The 20,566-nt window shown below is 50.0% G+C and overlaps 6 protein-coding genes across 6 annotated transcripts; 5 read left to right on the top strand and 1 right to left on the bottom strand.

The window, feature by feature from the left end:
* Positions 1-370: 370 nt before the first annotated feature.
* On the top strand, positions 371-1,286 carry HO173_012517 (uncharacterized protein; the record flags this gene model as incomplete). Its single annotated transcript, XM_037314386.1, has 3 exons — positions 371-414; positions 474-782; positions 890-1,286. The coding sequence occupies 3 exons, from the start codon at positions 371-373 to the stop codon at positions 1,284-1,286; spliced, it is 750 nt and encodes a 249-aa protein (XP_037158694.1).
* Positions 1,287-3,135: 1,849 nt separating this feature from the next.
* On the top strand, positions 3,136-3,516 carry HO173_012518 (uncharacterized protein; the record flags this gene model as incomplete). The annotated part of the gene is made up of 1 exon (XM_037314387.1): positions 3,136-3,516. The coding sequence occupies one exon, from the start codon at positions 3,136-3,138 to the stop codon at positions 3,514-3,516; it is 381 nt and encodes a 126-aa protein (XP_037158695.1).
* A 1,435-nt stretch (positions 3,517-4,951) lies between these two features.
* Positions 4,952-9,003, bottom strand: HO173_012519 (uncharacterized protein; the record flags this gene model as incomplete). The annotated part of the gene is made up of 11 exons (XM_037314388.1): positions 4,952-5,061; positions 5,135-5,264; positions 5,317-5,628; positions 5,681-6,888; positions 6,937-7,888; positions 7,938-8,046; positions 8,094-8,283; positions 8,340-8,506; positions 8,576-8,720; positions 8,781-8,904; positions 8,995-9,003. 11 exons carry the CDS (start codon positions 9,001-9,003, stop codon positions 4,952-4,954), a joined length of 3,456 nt encoding a protein of 1,151 aa, XP_037158696.1.
* Positions 9,004-9,586: 583 nt separating this feature from the next.
* Positions 9,587-11,083, top strand: HO173_012520 (uncharacterized protein; the record flags this gene model as incomplete). The annotated part of the gene is made up of 4 exons (XM_037314389.1): positions 9,587-9,705; positions 9,766-9,885; positions 9,936-10,218; positions 10,271-11,083. The coding sequence occupies 4 exons, from the start codon at positions 9,587-9,589 to the stop codon at positions 11,081-11,083; spliced, it is 1,335 nt and encodes a 444-aa protein (XP_037158697.1).
* A 340-nt stretch (positions 11,084-11,423) lies between these two features.
* On the top strand, positions 11,424-14,678 carry HO173_012521 (uncharacterized protein; the record flags this gene model as incomplete). Its single annotated transcript, XM_037314390.1, has 2 exons — positions 11,424-11,455; positions 11,513-14,678. The coding sequence occupies 2 exons, from the start codon at positions 11,424-11,426 to the stop codon at positions 14,676-14,678; spliced, it is 3,198 nt and encodes a 1,065-aa protein (XP_037158698.1).
* A 1,657-nt stretch (positions 14,679-16,335) lies between these two features.
* HO173_012522 (uncharacterized protein) lies at positions 16,336-19,924 on the top strand (the record flags this gene model as incomplete). Its single annotated transcript, XM_037314391.1, has 4 exons — positions 16,336-16,346; positions 16,494-17,804; positions 17,853-19,670; positions 19,726-19,924. The coding sequence occupies 4 exons, from the start codon at positions 16,336-16,338 to the stop codon at positions 19,922-19,924; spliced, it is 3,339 nt and encodes a 1,112-aa protein (XP_037158699.1).
* Between the last annotated feature and the right edge of the window lie 642 nt (positions 19,925-20,566).

Raw genomic sequence — 20,566 nt, forward strand, 5'->3', positions numbered from 1 at the left:
TCCACCAATCACAGATCCTAAAGCTGCTTAGTCATTCTGGAGAGGAAAATCTGGAATCATGTTCCGGTTCAGTGTTGTTGTTTTACCCAGTGTGTCCGTCCAGTGCTCGCCATCTCTGTCAATACGGAGCTCAATGGCGACTTGACAATCTTGAAAGCATCTGGCCTATACGGTGCGACACCTTCGCCATTTCAATCCAACCTGAACAGTCTGTTGTCTACCAGTCGTGGGGCTCCAAGTTTGCCATCTGTCCCATCGGCCCACAGCTCTTTCATCTGGATTTACCTCTTCTACCCAACTATGTCCATACAATGACTGTCATAACCGTCACTGCGTATCGAGTATTGAGCAGCTTTTCGTTGCTCCCATTATGGCATTTGTCGCAACGTTGATTTCTTCCTTCACTCCTCTCTTGTATGTCTCCCCTCCCAGCTGCCTCATGCGGTATGATCACTGACCTCTCATCTACACAGTCTCATATTCTCTCCTCTTACATCGTACACTGATCAGATTCTTTCCATCCACCGAAATCGCACGTCTACTGGTTTCTCTCTCGACATCCCTTTGATCATGCTTACAGCATCGATCTTGAAGATCTTCTATTGGCCTGGCGCCCGTTATGACCTTGCTCTTCTCATACAAGCTGTAATCATGGTGGCTGTACAAGTGGTACTGCTGAAAGTTGCGCTGGACAATAGGCCTCCATGGCGGGGAGAGGGACCTTTCAAGACTATGGAGCCGGGCAGACCATGGGGTTTTTGGAGATGGAGGGCGCAGCGACCGTGAGTGCGTTCTTTCGGGTATTCCACTTTCCAAGTTCGGATTGAGGATCACGAAGACCACGACGAGGAAGCGGGAACATCCGAATGCTAACTCTTCGGCCTTCCAGGTACTGGGAATACCTTCTCGGCTTGACCCTCTCTTTGCTCGTCATGCATGCCTTCGTTCGGCCTATCGCTGCCTCTGTCTACACTAACATCATCGGCTACGTTGGGCTTGCAATCGAAGCGGTGCTTCCGCTTCCACAAATTTTCTCCAATCAACGCGCTCACTCCTGTAAAGGATTCCGGTTGTCGGTATTGGTGAATTGGCTCTTAGGAGATGCAATGAAGATGGGGTTCTTCTTCATGTCGGAACCTGGGAAGGTGCCATGGGCGTTCAAGCTGTGCGGTATTTTTCAAGCCTGCTGTGATGTAGGATTGGGTGCCCAATACTGGGTTTATGGAGACGGGCAAGAGGACATGTCTCGAAAAAGTGGATTAGAGAAAGATGGGAGGTTGACTTGATCACATTGTATGTTGTCTGGAATAATGTACCGCTCTAATGGTCAGTCGCGAGAGCACATGTCTCTATACCTATGGAGTACCCCAGAATATCTGGATGTGACTGGTGTCTGTGAGCCTGCAGCAAACACAGTAGTAGTGCATGCGGGCTAGACTTTCTGTCACCGTTATTAGCAGGTTGTTTCACGTTAACTCGACCTGGACCTGGGGAAGATTAAGGGATCGTGGACTTTCTGAGTCGTTCCTCCATGTGTCACTATCTTCGACTCTGCATGTTTTCGTCGCGGGGAGCTTCCCTTTTTCCAGCAAAGGATCAATTATCTACGTGTTCGGCCCAATGATACATACAATATTAGTAACATATAACGTGATATCGCCACTCCGGGTGTTTCTTTTGTCCTATCGTCTGGCGCCTGGGGACCACGATGTCTTGGCTGGAGGGTTGAGCCCCTGAATTGTAGAGTACATCCTACTTTATGGTGGGATGAGTGGGTCGACACGCTAAGCGGCTTCACGCCGCAAGCGAGTAGAGTAGGTCTGAGCTTCAGCCTTCAGCATGCATTACTTTATGCATCCAGCGTTAAAGTACAGTGCATAAGAGTCTCGGCTGGCATACCTTTACCACTTTACCACTTTACCACTTTACCACTTTACCACTTTATTACGAGTACCGTATCCGTTCGGGGCTACCTTCACCCTGCTCAATGAATACAAATACCTTAATCATGAGTTCTCTGGATGTGCCGTGTAAAGTAAATGGTGGTGACTACACCAATCATAATAATGCATTGACCTGCCTAAATCCTCAATTTAGGATGCGGAACTCTCCCTGATCAGAGGTCCTGTTAATTTCATTGCCTTTCTTCTCAGCCATCGATCATCATTCACTATTCCCATAATCCTTTCGTGTGCAAAATCCTAGGCGCCCGAAGTGGGCATACGTACTCTATCTCCAAGTTACCAATGATATGTAATGATAAGGGTAATCCAATCAAAACATGACAAGCCGGGCTTGCCGCCGGCCACTTGGACCACACGGAATACGCCATCGAGTCCGACTACCTTGTCTTCCTCATCTACTTCTGTCACTGCTGCAAAGCGTATGGTTTTGCATTCATCATTGCGATACTATTTTTCAACAGTCTGGTGGAGGTTTTCTGTATGAACGCCGTACGTTGGTTAAATGGCTTGAAAAACGCACAAATGGCTGAGACGGCGGTCTCTTGTGCCACATTGATGTGTCCCATGTCTGATTCGTTCGGGGTTTCGAGCAAAATCTTCATGGTGTGTGAAGGAATACAAGGATGTCTCATTAATGTCGTTTCGCATTTGACGCTAGGGTGATCCCGAAGGAGGTCATGGTTTTGAAACGCCTCTTGAAGAGTTGATATTCCCCTGCGCGCGTGGCAATCTACGAGCATTGGTCAAGTCCGAGCTTGCTGATCGCAGCGATCTTCGTACACCTTCGGCCCGCAACGCCATGTAAACGATGGCTCAACATGATGCTTGACGTGCCCCACATCCCGGCACGACCGGTTCTGCTCATCGTCACTGACTATGGTTTCGTGTGACATGTATCCGAAACCTTCGAGCCAACCAGCTCTGGGGTGATTGAAGCTGGAGAGGGTACTTCGGGTACAGGTAATTTGCTGCAGGAACGCCTGTGGCCCTGGCCAGTATAAGAACTGGTCTCGCCATGCTGACTTCTTTCTCATCATCACAATCTTTTCATTCGACCCTCCACAAACAGCCTTTCGTTGATCGAAATTACTTTCATTCACATCAAACCATCCTTGTCTTACCCCCCTATCGAATCTCAACCGCCTCTTCTATCCCACAACAACAACTCAAGATGCATCTATCCTCCCTCGCCATCTTCGTGGCCGTCCTAGCCCCCATGGCTGTCCTCGCGAGTCCTCAGTGGCACCCTCACGGCCCTCACGGCCCTCCCGGGAAGTGGCACCAGAGACCAACAGGTCCAGAGCCAAGCGCTACCGCCTCTATCCCTGCCGGCATCCTGCCCCCTGGCGGCTTTCTGCCTACGGGTGTATCGGGCGCTGGCTCTACTGGGACTCCAAAGAAGTTGGATGGGAAGAAGAAGAAGGTGGGTGTCTCGGGCGTAGCGGGCGCTGGCTCTACTGGGACCCCAAAGAAGGTGGCCCAGAATTCGGCGGTAGTACCAGCCCCTCTTGCCAGTGCTTCGGTCGGCGTTACTTCTTACGATAAAAAGTGAAGCCTTTGAGCCCAGGTACTTCCTCTTTCCTTGCTCCACACAGATACGATTAAAACGCTAACATCTCTCGCAGCATTCCAATAGTCACCACAGCCCTCTTCACCTACCTACCTCGCCTTTCAACCATCCACTTCGATAGGCACATTGCATAAATGACTTTTCGCATATATTCATTCTACTCGTAACACGGCATTTCACCTTCTACCAACATTACCGCCTGATCGGGTCGGAGCCGCAGGGCGGTTATTAAGTTTTTACTCTTGATGAGAATGTCAGGGATTGCAGCTGTAACTATAACTTCAGACGTACCTAGACCGTAGTCTTTTGAGAAGAGAAAAAGTCAATGAAAAGTGTACAACTACCGATGCTTGGTTGCATCCAATAACGACAATGATGTTCAGAGCATCTGCGCATGCCCTGCTTGGACCTTTCCCCAGTTCCAAATCGCACGTCCTTCTGTCCCCGATCAACTCTCGCTCGCGATGAGATGCCGCTCGTCAAATCCTCGCGTCAGCATGGCGTCGTGCGTCAAAAAAGTAACATCGTGACAACCATGGTGTATTTCACGAATGCCTCGGCACCGAAGCCAATAAGATCGTTCAACCGAGCAACCATCGCGCCGTAGGTACTGGTAGAGAAGCCGGTTTCCGGCATGCCGGCTTCCAAAAAAACGCCATGACAAAGACCACCTACAAATCACGTGCGTCTGAAGACCTTTGTAACCTTGGATACCTTCATGCGTCGCGGATACAAGGACGGCACGGACAAATTCAGACCAGGGACGTGACGTAGAATAATGCTGCAACCGGGGAGCCTGATGTACATGCTGATCACTGAATATCTCACGTAATGCTCATGATGTGCATATCATCGTTGAGCCCGTGATGGGAGGTTGATGTCATCAAGATGGGCGGGTCCCCGTCATCCACGGGGCATATCGGCCAATTTTGATGCAAACCAGGTCCGAGATCAGAAGCGAATGTAACCGAGCTGCTGGATTGCAAAGCTTCCCTTCAGGGGCTCATTGTCTCCTGGAAGAGCCTGGTGTTACATGACTTTCCCGGTATGGGCGTGTGGGCCGGGAGAGGATGGACTTTGCGATCCAGTTGTTAGTGAACAAGAATGTCAAGTACCGGAGCGAAATACGCCAATCAGAGCACTGCACATGAGATGTTGATCCGATCCACATTCACAAAGTCTCTCTCAATCGATGCACGCTACATTCTAGTGTACAAACAACTATCATTTCGATGGACGTATGATTCATACTGAGCCATACTTTCATTTCCCATGCCATGCTGTTTCTCCTGCCCTGGGCACGGGAGCAAGGAGATCCTCCTTTTCCCAGACTCCAAAAATAAGAAAGCACCAGCTCATGATGCTCGCTCCAAAAGCAATCTGCAGAGTGCTGTAAATACAGTAGGCGGGCAGATGATCACCGGATAAATATCGAATCACCTTTGCCTCCAAGTCCTTTGGATCTATTTACATGATCGAGGCCGAGTTGGTCATCCGGGCTGCCGATGGCTTCGGAGAGAATGTTATCTGCACTGTTGCGTTAGCTATTGCAATCCTGATGCGTAGAGCGTAATGATAAGGGTGAAAAGACCGAACTCACCATCGTTCAGATAGGTCGGCTTGGAATAGATAGACCGCTGGATGATGGCAAATTTGATCTTGTCGAACTGTTTGCCTTTGATGCCGATTCGCTTCGACAGGCGCGATTTGGTATCCTTGAATGTCTCGTCCTGTGCTTTGTCAATACCAGCCCAGCTTTTTGACACTTGCGTGATCACTCACAGATTTGACGAGGAACTTGAAAGGAATACCATGCGGCTTGCTTGGCTCCTTTTCGAAGTGAAAGCAGTCGACAAAATCTCTCCTATCAGCGTATTGCTCTTCTTCGGGCATCTTTTCCGCGTACAGTCCCGCAAAATCGGAGAGGACCGCCACGTGATCATCTGGGAGAAGCTCTTTGTACACTTTGTTTGCGCGCACTTCGTATATCCGCACTCTCTGTGTGGTCTCGTCGTCAAGTTTGGCCTTTTGTTGCAGACCCTGGTGGAGGTCGCGTACAGTGCCCGATTTGGGCACGAGGACCTCGAAGAACTCCTACAGATCACGTCAGCTTACAGGTATGAAACAGACTGGTCAAATCACAAACCTCTCTGGACATTCCTTCAGTGACCCAACTGATCTTCAGGCTCTTCTTCGTATCCATTTCGCTGAGGCTCATGTCCAGAATTTCGTAATACAACGCATCGTCGCGCTGATTGTTGTTGGTATATGTTCCAAATTGCGGACTCAGTATTTGATACAGGTTCTGGTTTGCATTCCGCTTTACGGGGTTCTTGACCTTGCCCGTGGTGGAGTTGACAGTCGAAAAGCGGAGGTGTGTCGGGTCGACCTTCAGGTATTCGCCAACCTTCGCTGAGAATTGCTCATACGACATTTTTCGACTGAGATCGATCTTGAAAATGTCGCTGTCACTCTCAGTGGGAAATTTGGGAGAGAAGCTGACGGTTTTGCGATTCAGTAGGTAATCGTAGAACTCTCTGGCGTCAGTGTAGCCGCCAGCCTGCGCAACACCCAAGGCTTCTTTTTCTGACAAAACCTGTTGAAAACAGACAATGTCACCATCTTGGATTTCGGCTTGATGTAAGGTGGATTTCGGCTTCATTGGCTCAATCATCGAATGCTTGATTTCCTCATAGAGTGCGAGCGAGGGTGGTGAAGGTGTACCATTCGTAACGCCATTGGACAAAGCGTTTGGGCCATGTGACAAGCCCATAAGCTGCAGTATCATGGGTACCATTTCCGCAACCTTACACTGCTTCTTGACATAGATGTGACCAGCGCCCTTCAGAGTCTGCGCCTCGGCGTCAAAGTATTTGAGGAATATCAGCATCGGCTGATTGTTGGTGGTGTTTGGTGGTTGTATATCTGACCACATGGATTTCCCTGCTTCGATCTGCGAGGCCCTTTCTAGGAACAGCCGGAAGCTCTTATCCCGGCCACCGTACTTGCTGTAAGCCTCGTCTATGGTCATCTCTGGCTCCGGAAGGGGTTGGTCTGGTCGTATAGTCTTGTTCTGGCGATTTACCATCACCCACAAGCGGACTTGCTCAGGTGGGAGCCGCTGACTCTCGGCTAAAGTCTTGGCGAACTCTGCTAGGGTTGAAGTCCTCAAGACACGATGGACTTTCGGTGTAGAGTTCGTTGCTTCGTCTGGATCCCAATCGGTAAGGTCGAAACCTTGATGTGCTTTGAAGTTATCTTCGGTAACCACGCCGATCGAGAGATATAGGTGTTGCTCTTCACGTTCTTTCCGCCGAAGCTCAGCAGCTTCTCGCTCCTCATTGAGTTGTTTTGCTATTGCCTGTTAGTAAATGTCAAAACATAAATTTAAAGCCAACCAACCAAGGTGGGGGGGTGTGTCCTCCGCAGATACCTCGTGTAGTATACTCTGCACACGGCTTTGACGAATGTAGACGAGCATGTAAGCGCTCATCGATCGCTTGGTTGATAGAGTCCGCGTGTATGGATTTCGGACGCCAACATTGCCATTGAGTTTCGCGTAATCACCACCGAAATTTTCTTCCAATGCCTCCTTCAAGGTTGCTCGCGTCACTCTATCGTCGTCGAATTTGTAAAAATGTCCGTTCGCAGTCGGCTTCAAGAAGGCGTAGTAATGTCCAGCGTTGAAGTCACCACTGTGCACGAGCACGCCGTGGAGTTGGTAGACATATGGTTCAGATTTGTCTGCACTGTTTGATAGATAGGGTGAAGCGTCAAAGATCTCAGGGAATTCGTAGCGGTCATTGACCTTCATCATTGCATCACGGTTGATATCATATTCAAAGCGCTTCAGTTGGAGGTGGAGAACTTGAGGGAAGCTTTCGAAGATCACACCCTTCTTGGCGTCTTGCAGGCCATACCCTTCTGCGAAATATTTGTTCTCGCCCTCCATGGTCTCTACCTGGATGTAGTCCTTGAAGCTTTCGTCCAGGCTCTTATTCCCACTGACGTTCAGTTGGATATCCCAAAAGTCCTCTATTCGCGACGATTCATAATCGACGTTGATGCAGGATATGTAGGTTTTCATTTTGCCCACGAACATATTTGCTAATGCGTTCTCAGCATCAGTGCCCTTCATTCGCTCCTCCATACGTTCCATAAGGATTCTTGAAAGCTCCTGGACGTCTTGTTGCTCAAAGATGTGCTTGGTCTCCCAACCGAAAGAAGCTGTTAGCTCCTGGGTCGAAACAGCTTCTTCGTAGCTTTGTAACATGTAGAAGAGTCTTTGAAGAGCCCAGGCGCTGTTTGCTGTCTTTCGATCAGATTCGGCTTCTGTAGGTATTTGGTACACTGCCTGCGAGAGTTAGATGGTGGCTTTCTTTCTGTACAGAAACATGGCGTACCTTGCGAAAAGCGTTCGTGAAGTATAGGGATTGAAGGAGTGAGTTGAGATAGCAGGTAGCGCCTTGGTTCTTAAGGCCAACCATGCCGGTCTCTTTCTTCGAGTTGTAACTGCACATGTCTCAGCAAAGCTTTCTCTGGCCAAGGAAAATACTAACTTTATGAAGTTATGCCAGAGGACTCCTGTTGGATCCTTGTATATCCGGAGATATGCGGTCACATTAACGGCATCATTCTCAATCATGGGCCGACCTTTGTTGTCCCACTGTGGAGCGAAAAGCCGCCGTACCTCGGCGAATCGTGTGAAGCCCCAGTCGCTTTCTTCGGCGTTAAAGCGGTGGTTCGCAGCTGGTGGAATATATGTCAGCACGGACGTCGATTGCATGCTTGCTTCTTTCTCTTACTATGCATAACATATATCGATGGGTCATGCTTGTTCCACAAAACCAAGCTGAATTGTACACAAGCGTACCAGCCCTCAGGCGGCTTCTGGTCTCCATCTTCATAGCCTTGTTCGAGATAGAAAGACGCGAAGTCGACGTTGTTTCCAAATGGAAATAGCAGTACTCTCCTAATATACAGTCAACGTTATATTTCCCAAGCTTCGAGTCGACAAGTGCCAGATTAGGATCCCACACACCATGGATGCCCGCCACACTCGAACTTGGGGCCCCGTGTTTTCTTTTCCAGGTGTCGCCAATCATCAATAACCCAAGTGTGTACAGCTTCACTGTCTGTCTCTAAATCGGCATCTTTGGGCAGGATTCGGAGTTTCATAGCATCATCTACCAGTGAGTTAGAACGGAGCTCCCAAGAGGAATACTGTAATATCTCAGGTAGTATACAATCGTCCGCCCGGATCTCGGGTTCTTGCTCTTCTGGAGAGTCCTCTGCAGTGATGATAGCCACTTCAGTTTTCTCATCAACCACATCGTATTCGTCGATTAGCATATCACCACCACCTCCCATCTGTAGTTCACCCAGACGGGTGTCCAAGTCAGCCACTGCCTCATTCCCATCCTCGGAATCCATGGCTCTGTTGTCGAGATTGGTGCTTACAGGATCCATCTTGGGCAAGAGAAAGTGAGAAAGGAAAGGTCGGAACAGGTGATGCGGGCGGGGTCTCTGTCATGCGGAATGAGCTGCTTCGCAAAAACCACACTTGCCGACAGTGAAGGGTTGGGCTTGAAGTTTTATAAGTTGTGTGCGACCTAATGGGATATGGGATTGCAGATTCCTTGAGTTCCTTGAAATGTTCATGGGGCGCGGATGATGACGAAGTCTTCTAAGTTTGGCAGTGTGTTGAGAAACGCCTGCTTCTTGAAAACACTCGTTTGTCACTAGTACATACCTACTCCTACAGCTCCGCATGCGTGCAACAGTCAAGTGCAGCAAGGTATCAAATATTCTTGAAGGATCCTGTGCCTTTTTTGCATTCGCTGTGGCCGCATTACCTTGCGATACTCGTATGCTTTGCGCAGGTGGGGTTCGCTTCTCCGCAAATTGACCGCTCCTTCGGCCCTCTCTCCGCATGAAGCGACAGATATTGAGAAGTATTCTCCGGAAAACGAGCAACCTCTTCGGCATGCGCGGCTAGATAAATGCCAATGAGTGAGCCATAACCTCGTCCTTGCTGCATGGCAGCCACGCAATGCCACGTTCTAGATCATGGGCTCTCGAGAAAGCAGCCTGGTCAACAAGGCCGCACCTTTTCCGAAGGCCCATAGCTTCTGCAACAGCTCCATGGCGACCTGCGGCGGTCCTTGACGAGTTAGTACCCAACATGACTATACATTGCCGCCCTTCATGGCTTCTGCTTACGGCCTAAAGATGGGTGCAGAAGGAGGCTAGGCCGATCAGTCTTCGACAATTGACTTTCTTCGGCCGTACATTGACAGAGAATCGGCTTCTGAGCTCAGCCAACTACGTTCGAATGGAACTGCCTACAAGGTTTGGGCCCTTAGGTCTCTCCTGTTAGCTGTCGCCTGAACCAGATGCAGGCTTGCCCACCGCCTACGCGATATGCAGACGCTGCCTTTCGTCGTTGTCACCAATCCTCACATGTCACACGTGTACGATTTATACTACAAGGCTTTCGAGACACTACGAAGGATAAGGGAGATCAAATCCGTCGAGGATAACGAGCAATACTGCAAAGTCGTCAGCGAGACTCTTCAGGAACACTTAACCGTGATACCGAGGCTGGCTATGGGGGTCCTTGAATGTCAGGACTTAATGCGGCCTGAAGAGATGGACAAGTTCATGAACACTCTGTTGAGATCTGTAGGCTCCCTGAAGCTGCAGCAGACGTATGTAACGCTAATATTGCCGCAAGCGAATCTCTCGTAGGGTCATTGCCGAACAACATCTTGCATTGACCGAAACATTTAATTCCCCATGGCACTTTCCCAATGCCAAGTCTCAAGTTGGCGCCAATTCCGAATTTGTAGGAGAGGTCTTCTTGCGTTGCAACGCTCGTGAAGTGGTCGAGGCATGCTGGAACCAAGCGAGTACCCTTGCTAAAGAGGCCTATGGTTGGAGCTGCATACTGCCGGACATCACAATCGAAGGTCATCTGGACGCTACCTTCCCCTACATCCTGAGCCACCTGCAATACGTCATTGGTGAGCTTCTTCGCAACTCTATCCAAGCTGTCGTCGAAGGACGGTCTGCCCTAAATGACAGTCCACCCCCAATCGAGGTCCTCATTTGCGAAGCGCCACAACATGTGATCATCAGGATATCCGATCAAGGTGGCGGCATCCCCAATGAAGTCATGCCAGAGCTATGGTCCTTCAGCAAAGGGCCGCGCAGCCAAACGCATCTGCGGAACCTTTCTCAGGTGCCTAAGATGGCAGCAACCATGCAAGAGCTGAAACCTCCAAATTGCAGCTCCGACAATTCCAGCACTAGCAATAGAGACAAGAAACGATCGTACGACGGCTCACTTGGCTCACTCACTTCTAGGCCGCCTAATTTGAGGCTTGGGATGGGGCTGCCCATGAGTAGAGTGTATGCGGAATACTGGGCGGGACTTTTGGAAATGCATAGTCTAGAAGGCTATGGCGTCGATGCGTTTCTGCAGATATCTAAGCTGGGAAACAAGAATGAGCAACTGAGCACTAGAGCAAGCATGGACGCTGTCTGAAGGGATGAGAAAGTTCCATTAAACTCATCCAGCAGCCGGCGACCAGTGTCTTGAGCAACGATGAATGCTCTTGTCCGAAATGATCTCCTCAGGGTCCAAGCTGCAGTGTCTAGGAGATGTCCGAGTTGCGCCTCCCTTCTCTGGAGATCATTGACAAGTAAAACGGCAGGCACGCAGCCTCGAAACTTTCCGCAACTTTCACTCTTCATCAGTTTCTTACTTTATCCCTTCTACTATCAGTCGGCATAATTCCAAGAACAAGATATATCCCACATTCTTGGTGCAGCCTTCATCGCAGCGAGTAACAGCATCCTACAGCCTTCCTATCATCTGCACAAGCATGGATACACCAAAGCGCTCCTATTGGCATACGTCTGTTTTGACCTATTTCCCCCTTTTGTGAACTACACGTTCTAAATGGTGACTCAGGGCTCCTCGGAGTGCCCTCCGCAACGTCTCGAATGGGCGGTCAGCCTACATTCGTGTCTCGTCCTCTTTCGATCGGCATAAGACGCCTACAAAGGAGTCTCAAGGTGTTCTGAGCGCCTCTGCGAAGAGGACCAATCTGCGTATTCGCCGTGATATTTCCAAGTCACATGGAGACCTCTCGAATCTAAGACCCAAATCGCCACCGATTGAGAATCTGCCTGCCGGATTGCATGGGCTTCACCTTTCTCCGGGCAACTATGTCGATGACACACAGAATTCCTTCTCACCAAGCTACAATCGTCAAGCTCGTCAAGCAATACCTCATGATTGGATGACCAGTGCATCTGGTAGTCAACCCTCAACTACAATGGGAGGGGCTGCCTCCGCTGACCGGCAAATCTACCACAGCCCACAGTATGGTGCTCATGACTCTAATTGCACAGAAGCAGAGCCAGCGACGATCTCCATACAAGGCCTTACTTCAGGGTATATCCAACCTCTAGACTTTTGCGTACCTGTTACCCGGTCCCACCCTGGTGATGAGGATCAACGTCGTGAGGCACTGCACGGTGATTCTGGCCGGAATCTTGCGGTTGAGCATATCAACATCTCCACAGCTTGGAATGGCTTATCCGATGTGGATGCCAACGAGCTCTTTCGTGTCCACCGGGCCTTTGTCTCAACGCTTCAGAAGATGCTTGCCAACGAGTTGTGGCAGATTTACCAGCAGCTTCAGCAGCAGGACTCTGCAGGGAATGTCAGGCCCATCCACACCTTGTTTTCTGCTGGTATAGTTCGCGGAATCAGCTTCTGTCGTGATCAATTGGTCAGTGAAATGGCAGAGGCATTGTACTCGTCCGAGGAGAATACGTCAAAAGCGAAGTCAGGATTTCTCCGATTATACCTTATCGCAACTGATGCTTTGGTACAATACCATGAGGATGGCTCCCGCGACACGTCCATTACAGTTCGCGTGTGCTGTCATCCATTTTCTCTAGGATCTTATCCTATCGTGGATGCTGCATGGGTCCCTGACTCTCTACTATTTGAGGGTCTCGACGAATTCCCACTTGAGGGTCAAACTTTCTCTATCGTCCCAAGGTATTACAGCAAATCCGCATTCCGGCCCACTCATTTTCCCAAAAACGTCAAATATTCCATCGAGTCTGAATCGCGGCATTCTCCTCTCTCTTGGCTTGTCTGGGATGATGAGATTGTAGGCTTCAAAGGAATCGTGCCATTCTACTCCGAGGTCAATGGCTACGATCGACATATTACAAATACCCGTCGAGATCCTCGCGAGAGCATTTCTAATTCGCTGAAGATCATCGTTCAGGCCATGCTTGTTGACGATAATGGCTCCTCTGTACGTTATGAGCGGATCCTGCGCGCACGCCTCACAATCAAGGTAGCTCCATGGTACGCGAATGTCAACTCCCGTGAGATCAAGGAACAACCGAGCGTACCCAAAGCGTATCAAGATACGAGACTTGCATCTGCAGCTCAGCGTTTCGCCCTCCAAGGCCCTAGAAGAAATTCCGTAGAGCCTGGGCAGTCTCCAAGCAGACAACCTCAGCGGAGTAAAGGAGCTTATCTATATACGCCAAACAATCGTATTACTATAGACCGGGTGGGATCCGAAGACAATCATTCGGTGATGAGCTCCTCGGCTAATGGGGCTGGATTGAAGGAGACTGACTTGCCTGGCCTGGCTCAAACCCAAGCATACCTCGTGGCCAAGTGCGCCAAATTGACAAGAGAACTCGAAAATGTCAAGGAGGAAGTCATGATGTCTGGTCCTTTTAGCGACCACCATAACGGGACGCTACATGTACCAATTCCAGAGGAATATCTTAACGATACTTACCGTGTTCCTTCTTCTCATCATACCGGACACAATGGACCTACTAGTGGATCCTCAGTCCCATGCATTTCACGCTATGCCTCGGAGCATCTGGCCACTCCTTCATCTCCCTCCCTGCATGGGAAAGACGCTACCTTCCAGCTTGGACCCATTACAAGGTTCTCAGTCCTGCCACCCTCAGCGATCAGTCTAGTAACGCGTCCAACGCTGGATTCACAGACTTCTAATGACAGAAATGCTTTAGACGCAACACGCACTGGCTGTGATCCAACTCTGGGGCCCAGCACCAATTCTCAGTTTGCGGCTCCAGAAGAAGGTCTAATGACTCAAATATCGCACTCGAACCAAGAACCTGATTACCTCTGGCATTTGCCTGAACAAGCATCAATCTCTTTGAACGACATAGGCACGGCTCACTCATTCCCTCGACCTGTTGAAGCTCTTTCAACCCCTCCGATGGTCAAGGGTGAGCTAGCGACTCCTTCCACTTCCGGGAAGCGTGGCCGCAAACGGCATGCTAAATCAAGCCTCGGCCAGATATCGGCTTTTAAGTGTCTCAAAGAGACCGCTAAGCAACCCAAGCAGGAGATTTCTGCAGAGCCTGGCAGAAACACGCTTCCACTCTTGGATTCCAAGGACGAAGAAAACCGGACTCGTTCCAGTAATGTCTTCTACAACTCCTTCGGCCCATTGAGTGATGTCAGAAGCTCTACTTTACTCGTTGGCGAAGACGCTCTAGCTTTACATGGTTGCGAGACAGAGGCGTCCACCAACTCCAGCAAGAACATCAAGCATCGCAATGAGGACTCGGGTTGCTACATGGACACTGAAATCACGGGCAGCGATGAATTGGCTAACAAGACGTCCCCTGTAACCTCCGGTCTTGACGACGGTGCAACAGCAGCGGAAGACGTTCCTTCGAACTCGTTCTTCCCAGACCGGGAGAGACAAGTCGGTCTACGCCAAAGTTCTTCGGCATCCTTTTCTCCTCAGCACGCCAGTACTAGCTCGACTAGTGGTTCTCGCTCTACCTCGAGCGATGTCGAATTCATCGTAGAGAAAGATCCACGTGCCCCTAAAGTGAGCCGTCGAGAGCAAGCCAAACTCTGGAAATTGCTTTCTCAGTCGGACAGCGACAAGGAAAATCAACCTGTACCTGAGTATAAAGAAGTAAGATTGAGCGAGGATGAGAAGAAGGCATTGGATGAGGCTATTCGAAGGAGCCTCGACGACCTAGCTGAGGGGTTTGATGATATCTTCCTAGAAGACAGTAGCGGCTCGAACTCGGGCGATGAACTGTGAGACACCCACGAGCTATGGGCTGAAAGGAGCATATCGAGTGATGGAGCTTTTTGATTCGGCGGATACAACACCTTCGGGGGTGGACCGCTCATCTTCATGGCCGTGGCATAATACAGCTGGGGTCTGAATGAGCGAGCTCTTGACGTCGTCCCGTTCGATCTTCTGTTTGAGCATTGGTTGGTTCACAAATGAAGAGCTAGAAATAAAAGCATGGGTGCCTATTATGATGAGCGTCATTAGTCAATTAATCAAGTGTTATTATTCCTTGATTCTGTAGACTCAAACAAAAAGCCAATAATGAAAAGAAGCTCCAAATGAACCGCCACCTCTTAGCCAAAATAGTCATACATCTTTACAGAGCAGTAACTGACACCATACCCAGATTAGATATCTTACTTGGTGCTCTACTTATTAACAGCTGGACAAGCATTTACAGCCTCCAGGCGATGCCGTGGGTCAAGTGCTTCAGCCTTACGAGTATCAAAGCTCGAGGACAGTAGATTACGGTACGATACACTGCGCTAGGTATAAAAGTTAATTTTCCCCTCTTCTGTCTCACACCTGAACCATATCGCCCACGTACTTCTCCATCACCATCCATCAGGAATCCGAACTATATTGATGCACTGTTTCTCAACGGATCTCAGGTCTAGATATATATCATCCACCCGTTGCAGTCATGGATGTGGTGGTCATAATGGAGAGAGAAGGGATACTGTCACAGCATTGCGTGAAAGGGCAACGAGCCACACGAAGAAGGCGCCTTGTTCCGGATGATACTGGGCTGCAAAGATAAATTGAAGATTGCATGGTTACCTGATTCACATGAAAACAGCAGCCTACTTGGGTTGCTACTCTTTTGGCATCGCACCTCCCCCTCCTTCCCCCCGAGTCATTTCAGAGCCTACATTCATGGGCCACACGTACGACAAACAAGGTAGAAGGAAATGTCTGCCATTGCCGTGACACCAGCGGTTCAGACGCCCACCGGCAGGTAGTCGGGCGCAAGCTCGATAGGACTGGTCTATCTCGGGTCGCTCCAGATACTGATGTCAGGCAGCGGGTTCTCTGATGTCTTCATTTCTGAAGGACCAGCCACGCTTTCCTTGTAGCAAACTTCGGTGTCCATTACACTCGATTGGACGGCCTATATAGCAAAGAAGACTAATAAATAGCCAGCGCTCGATGCCTCCTTGCCACGCAAATCAGTTTGACGGTCAAATTTACGCCGGTTATATATTGGAGTCACAGAATGGCTCCTGATTATAATTGACCGGGAAACCCAAAGTCAAGTATCAGGAGACTATTGCCGCAAAGGTTAAGACTATCTACGAACTGATCGTGCTTCGGAAGGAAGTGTATTGGACAACGAGAACGGGAAGGCTGCAGGGCCATTGTGTTTACGGATTTGCTGTCATTTGTTTGGCTTTGCTTTTGGACTGCAGCGTCCTCGTAGATAGCTATGCTTGTGATGAGATACTTGGCAGGAGCCATGGGAAAACCACCGCCGAGCCACTCCAACTTGCCTGGAGTTGCTGGTCAACAATCCACAACAACCGTAGAACAGGCAACGACACTATGAGGCGCGACTGCAACACAACCCGAGTCAACACCTTTCTGACCTGCGACGGAAGCAAGGACATTATAGAAGTCAATCATGGTCATCAGGTAAGCACTCCCTTCTCCCAATTTTTTTGAATTCCTTTAAATTACCTGCGGCTAACTTTACACGAAATTTGGCTTGCACTAAGGTAACTTTGAGCGAAAATCATGAACACCATCAATTCATCACACTTACTGACCAAATGAACGCAGCGATTACATGGCTGCGTCGCGACGGAGTCCATTGATGAGAGATCAGTGGAGAGCCGGCGACGACCATAGGGACAGTAATCGTCGAAGAAACAGAGGCACGGACGACCGCCGCAAGATCTCGCCCGCAGCCCCACGAGAGACAGACGTGGGCCTGAAGATCAAGGGCAGAGCAGCAGCCGACTCTGCGCCGGAGTCACCATCCGATCATAAGAGCTCGGAGAGGGACAACACATTGGGGAAAGATCGTGCAAGAGGATCCAGTCGTTCGCCGCCAAGACGTAGGCCAAGAGACGAGGAGCTGGTCCAACGTCGAGAATCTAGTGGGGACCGATATCCCGAAAGGCCACGACATCGAGACGAAGGAGGCCAGACTGATAGACGGAGAATAACACGGAGTAGATCACCGCAACGTGAATTGTTTGGTTTCAGGGAGGAACGGAGAAGGCATCGCAGCCCGATTCACTCCGGTCGAACTGACACCTTCCGCCCAAGCAGTAGACGTCGCGAACGAGCTAACTCACCGCCACGTTCAAATCGAGGTGACCATTACTCGTCCACATATACTGACTTGAGTGGCTCCGCTGGCCGTTTCGGAGACTCGTACGTCCCCGGGTCACGACTACGTTCTAGGTCGCCGCCTCCTGCATTTCTAAACCCTCGACACGCTTCACCGCACAAGCGTCCTCGGTCGAGAGACAGGCCTTCAAGATCAAGGAGAATTTCTCCTGAACGTCCACGTCCACGTCCAAAGCGGCGCTCATCTCCTGGTCGTGGGTCTAAAAAAGAGGGTGAATCTACTGCATCCAGCTACCGTCCTTTACCCCGCTCTGGGAATTCACCAAGAAGGCACAAAGAGCTAAGCCGACATCAAAATCAATCACCATCACCGTGTCGTGGGGGAACGAGAAAACCAGGGAAAAGGCGAAGATCCCCCCAATCTCCCGTAGAGCGAGAAGGAGCAAGAGGAGGCCGCACAAAGATGCAATCTTCCACACGTCCTATACAAAACACCATCAACGATGGGTCACGTCCACCTTCCCCACCTCGACCTATCCCCAGCTACGAACCGGTTCCTCATAACCCCGCCATGATAAGTGAAGCCTTCCCACTGCATGGAATGAAGGCAAGTGATGTACATGGAACACATCGACCAAGTCGCCCGCCGCATCTCAATACTCAACAATCTTACTCAACATCTCCGCAGTGGACACCGACATCATCGCATCACAATTCCCCTCACTCTGGGTCACCGTTCAGTCAGGGTCGAGGTGGATGGGGAGGCCAACAGCAGCAATATCATGGGCAGGCAGGGTAGGTGCCACTCACTTGACCTTCCTTCTGCTGCTGACCTTTTGTAAGTGTGAATGGGTATTCACCTCCATACCGGCAAGGGAGTTACCCCCCTCAACAAAGTCCTCAAGGGCATTACTACGCCAACGGCCAGCAAAGTCCTTATGGTGGGTCCCAGCAATTCCAACATGCTTATCAGAACCAGCCTTTTCGAGGCGGTAATGCAGGCTATCGTGGTAGTTACCCTCAAAATCCAGATCGCAGATTCTCTGGCTCGGGTCCCCCTCCTTCAAACCCCAACTTTGCTCCCACTCCCACCCGAGGGAGAGGAGGACACTTCCAAAATCTTCAGTGGACTGCAGGCAATGCAAGTACTGACGGTCGGGGCGGTGGTCAATTTAATCAGCAATCCTCTTCAGGGCACTCGCAGACTTCTCCTCATCCGCAACCAGCCACAGGTCAACCGAGTGACGACGACAACCCATTTCGACCTTCGAAAAATTTACAGGTTGAGGATCAGAGCGAGAAAGACACAAAGATGCCACCGCCGTCAAGACAGGAATCCGATTCTTCGCCTAAACAAGAGTCCAAGTTCAGCTTTGCTTTCAAAGCTAAACCTGGAACTACAGCACCTGCTAAGCCACCAACTGATTTAACCCAGAAGATAAAAGAGCCAATCAAAAAGGAAAACCTGCTGGACGCCTTGAAGACTAAGCCCAGCTCGTATCCTGCTCTTAGTCAACTAGAGCGTGACAGGCGGGATGAGCGAAGAGAGCGTGATTACGAAGATGAGCGTCGTGACCATCGCGACTACCGTGATCAGCGACGAGGGGACCACCGTAGTGATAGACGACCTGAGCGGGTTCAGAAACGAGAGCGTGCGCGTGAGCGATCTCCCGAAATTCTAAAGCAAAAGAAGATCATGAAGCGTATGAAACCGCGGCCAACACTTCCAACTGATTTTGCTACCTCGACATCAGTCTACTATCGAAAGCCCGGCAACGAGTCAGTGGTAGGGTCCGGGACCTACGGCAAAGTCTTCAAGGCTATCCATGTCTATACGAAGAATCTCGCGGCTCTGAAGAAGATTCGGATGGATGGTGAGAAGGACGGCTTCCCCGTCACTGCAGTGCGTGAGATCAAGCTTCTGCAGTCTCTGAAGCATGAAAACGTTGTTTCTCTGCAAGAGGTGATGGTAGAGCATAATGACTGCTTCATGGTTTTCGAGTACTTGTCTCATGACCTGACTGGTCTTCTCAACCATCCTACCTTCAAGCTCGAGCATGCACACAAAAAGCATCTTGGCCGGCAACTCTTTGAGGGGCTCAATTACCTTCATCGCCGCGGGGTGCTCCATCGCGATATCAAAGCAGCCAATATTCTCGTTAGTAGCACTGGACAGCTCAAGCTGGCCGATTTTGGACTCGCGCGATTCTTCGCCAAGCGTGGCAAGCCTGATTATACCAATCGTGTCATCACTATATGGTATCGGTCACCTGAGCTTCTCCTTGGCGAGACACAGTACGGTCCCGCTGTTGATATTTGGAGTGCTGCTTGCGTCATGATCGAAATCTTTACGCGGCACGCCATCTTTCCCGGCGATGGTGGAGAGATCAATCAACTCGACAAGATCTACAATGTCTTGGGTACACCTACAAGATCCGAGTGGCCAGGCTTGGTTGACATGGCGTGGTTTGAGCTGCTAAGACCCACCGAACGAAAGCCAAATACTTTTTCAGAAAAGTATCAGGAGAGACTCACTCCTGACGCTTTTGAGCTGCTTCAAGCAATGTTCATGTACGATCCTGCAAAGAGACCAACAGCCGGCGATGTGCTGGAGCATCCGTATTTCACCACGGAGGAGCCAGCACCAAGGCAGGCCATTGAGTAAGTCTACCTTGATTGCCCCACATTGAGATGATATCACTAATCATTATCGCAGACTCAAGGATCTAGAAGGAGACTGGCACGAGTTCGAATCTAAAGCCCTCCGAAAAGAGAATGAGCGCAAAAACCAGGAGGCGAGACGCGCTGTGAGGATGGAAGAGCACGAGAGGGAGAAAGCAAAGAGGCGAGCAAGTGGCTCTGCGACGACTGAAAGGGAGCCGAAACGGGTGAGGCCAAGCTCGAGTCAGGGCTAGATGAGTCCGAGATGAAGGGTATGAAGGGTATGAATCGTCCATAGAAATATTCTGCTTGGCGATTTGTTATGCATAGCGCTGGAGTCGTTCCGCTAGATCAGTGGCAGATCTTTGGGCGTTACTTACGGTACATTCTAGGGTCTGTACATATATGGATTGGTTGTTTTCAAGGCGAGCTTGCATATTCCGTATTGTATCTCTCCAACGCTCCTGGCTGGATATGCTTGTCGAAAGTATTATTTTTGACTCGAATCTATGCGCCATGTACGGAGTAGTGATTCGATAATTGTCTAACCACCAAAACTGCTGAGGCCAGTTCTTCTTCGCTGTCAATTCACCGCGACTCGTTGGACATGTTTCTGTACACCCCGCAGATAGGATTAGTTCGAATGGGGGTGTGCATGTATCACGAGCCTTGTTGTCGTGGCTGAGGCTCCCAATTCCGCGCCACAGCTCAGCCACGATTTTCATCATTGTTTCATCTGTTGCCACTTGCCAAGCGCGACGGTTGCACGACTGGGATTCTGGGAATAGCATCCGAAGCGCGCGCGCCAAGTGAATATCTCCCAGAGACCAAAATACAGGATAACAGTATAAGTAAACAGCACCGTGTCTTTCAACTTATCTTCTGCAACCTCACCA

Source organism: Letharia columbiana (assembly GCF_014066305.1).
Source record: "Letharia columbiana isolate WasteWater2 chromosome Unknown Sc0000083_s0, whole genome shotgun sequence".
NCBI lineage: Eukaryota > Fungi > Ascomycota > Lecanoromycetes > Lecanorales > Parmeliaceae > Letharia > Letharia columbiana.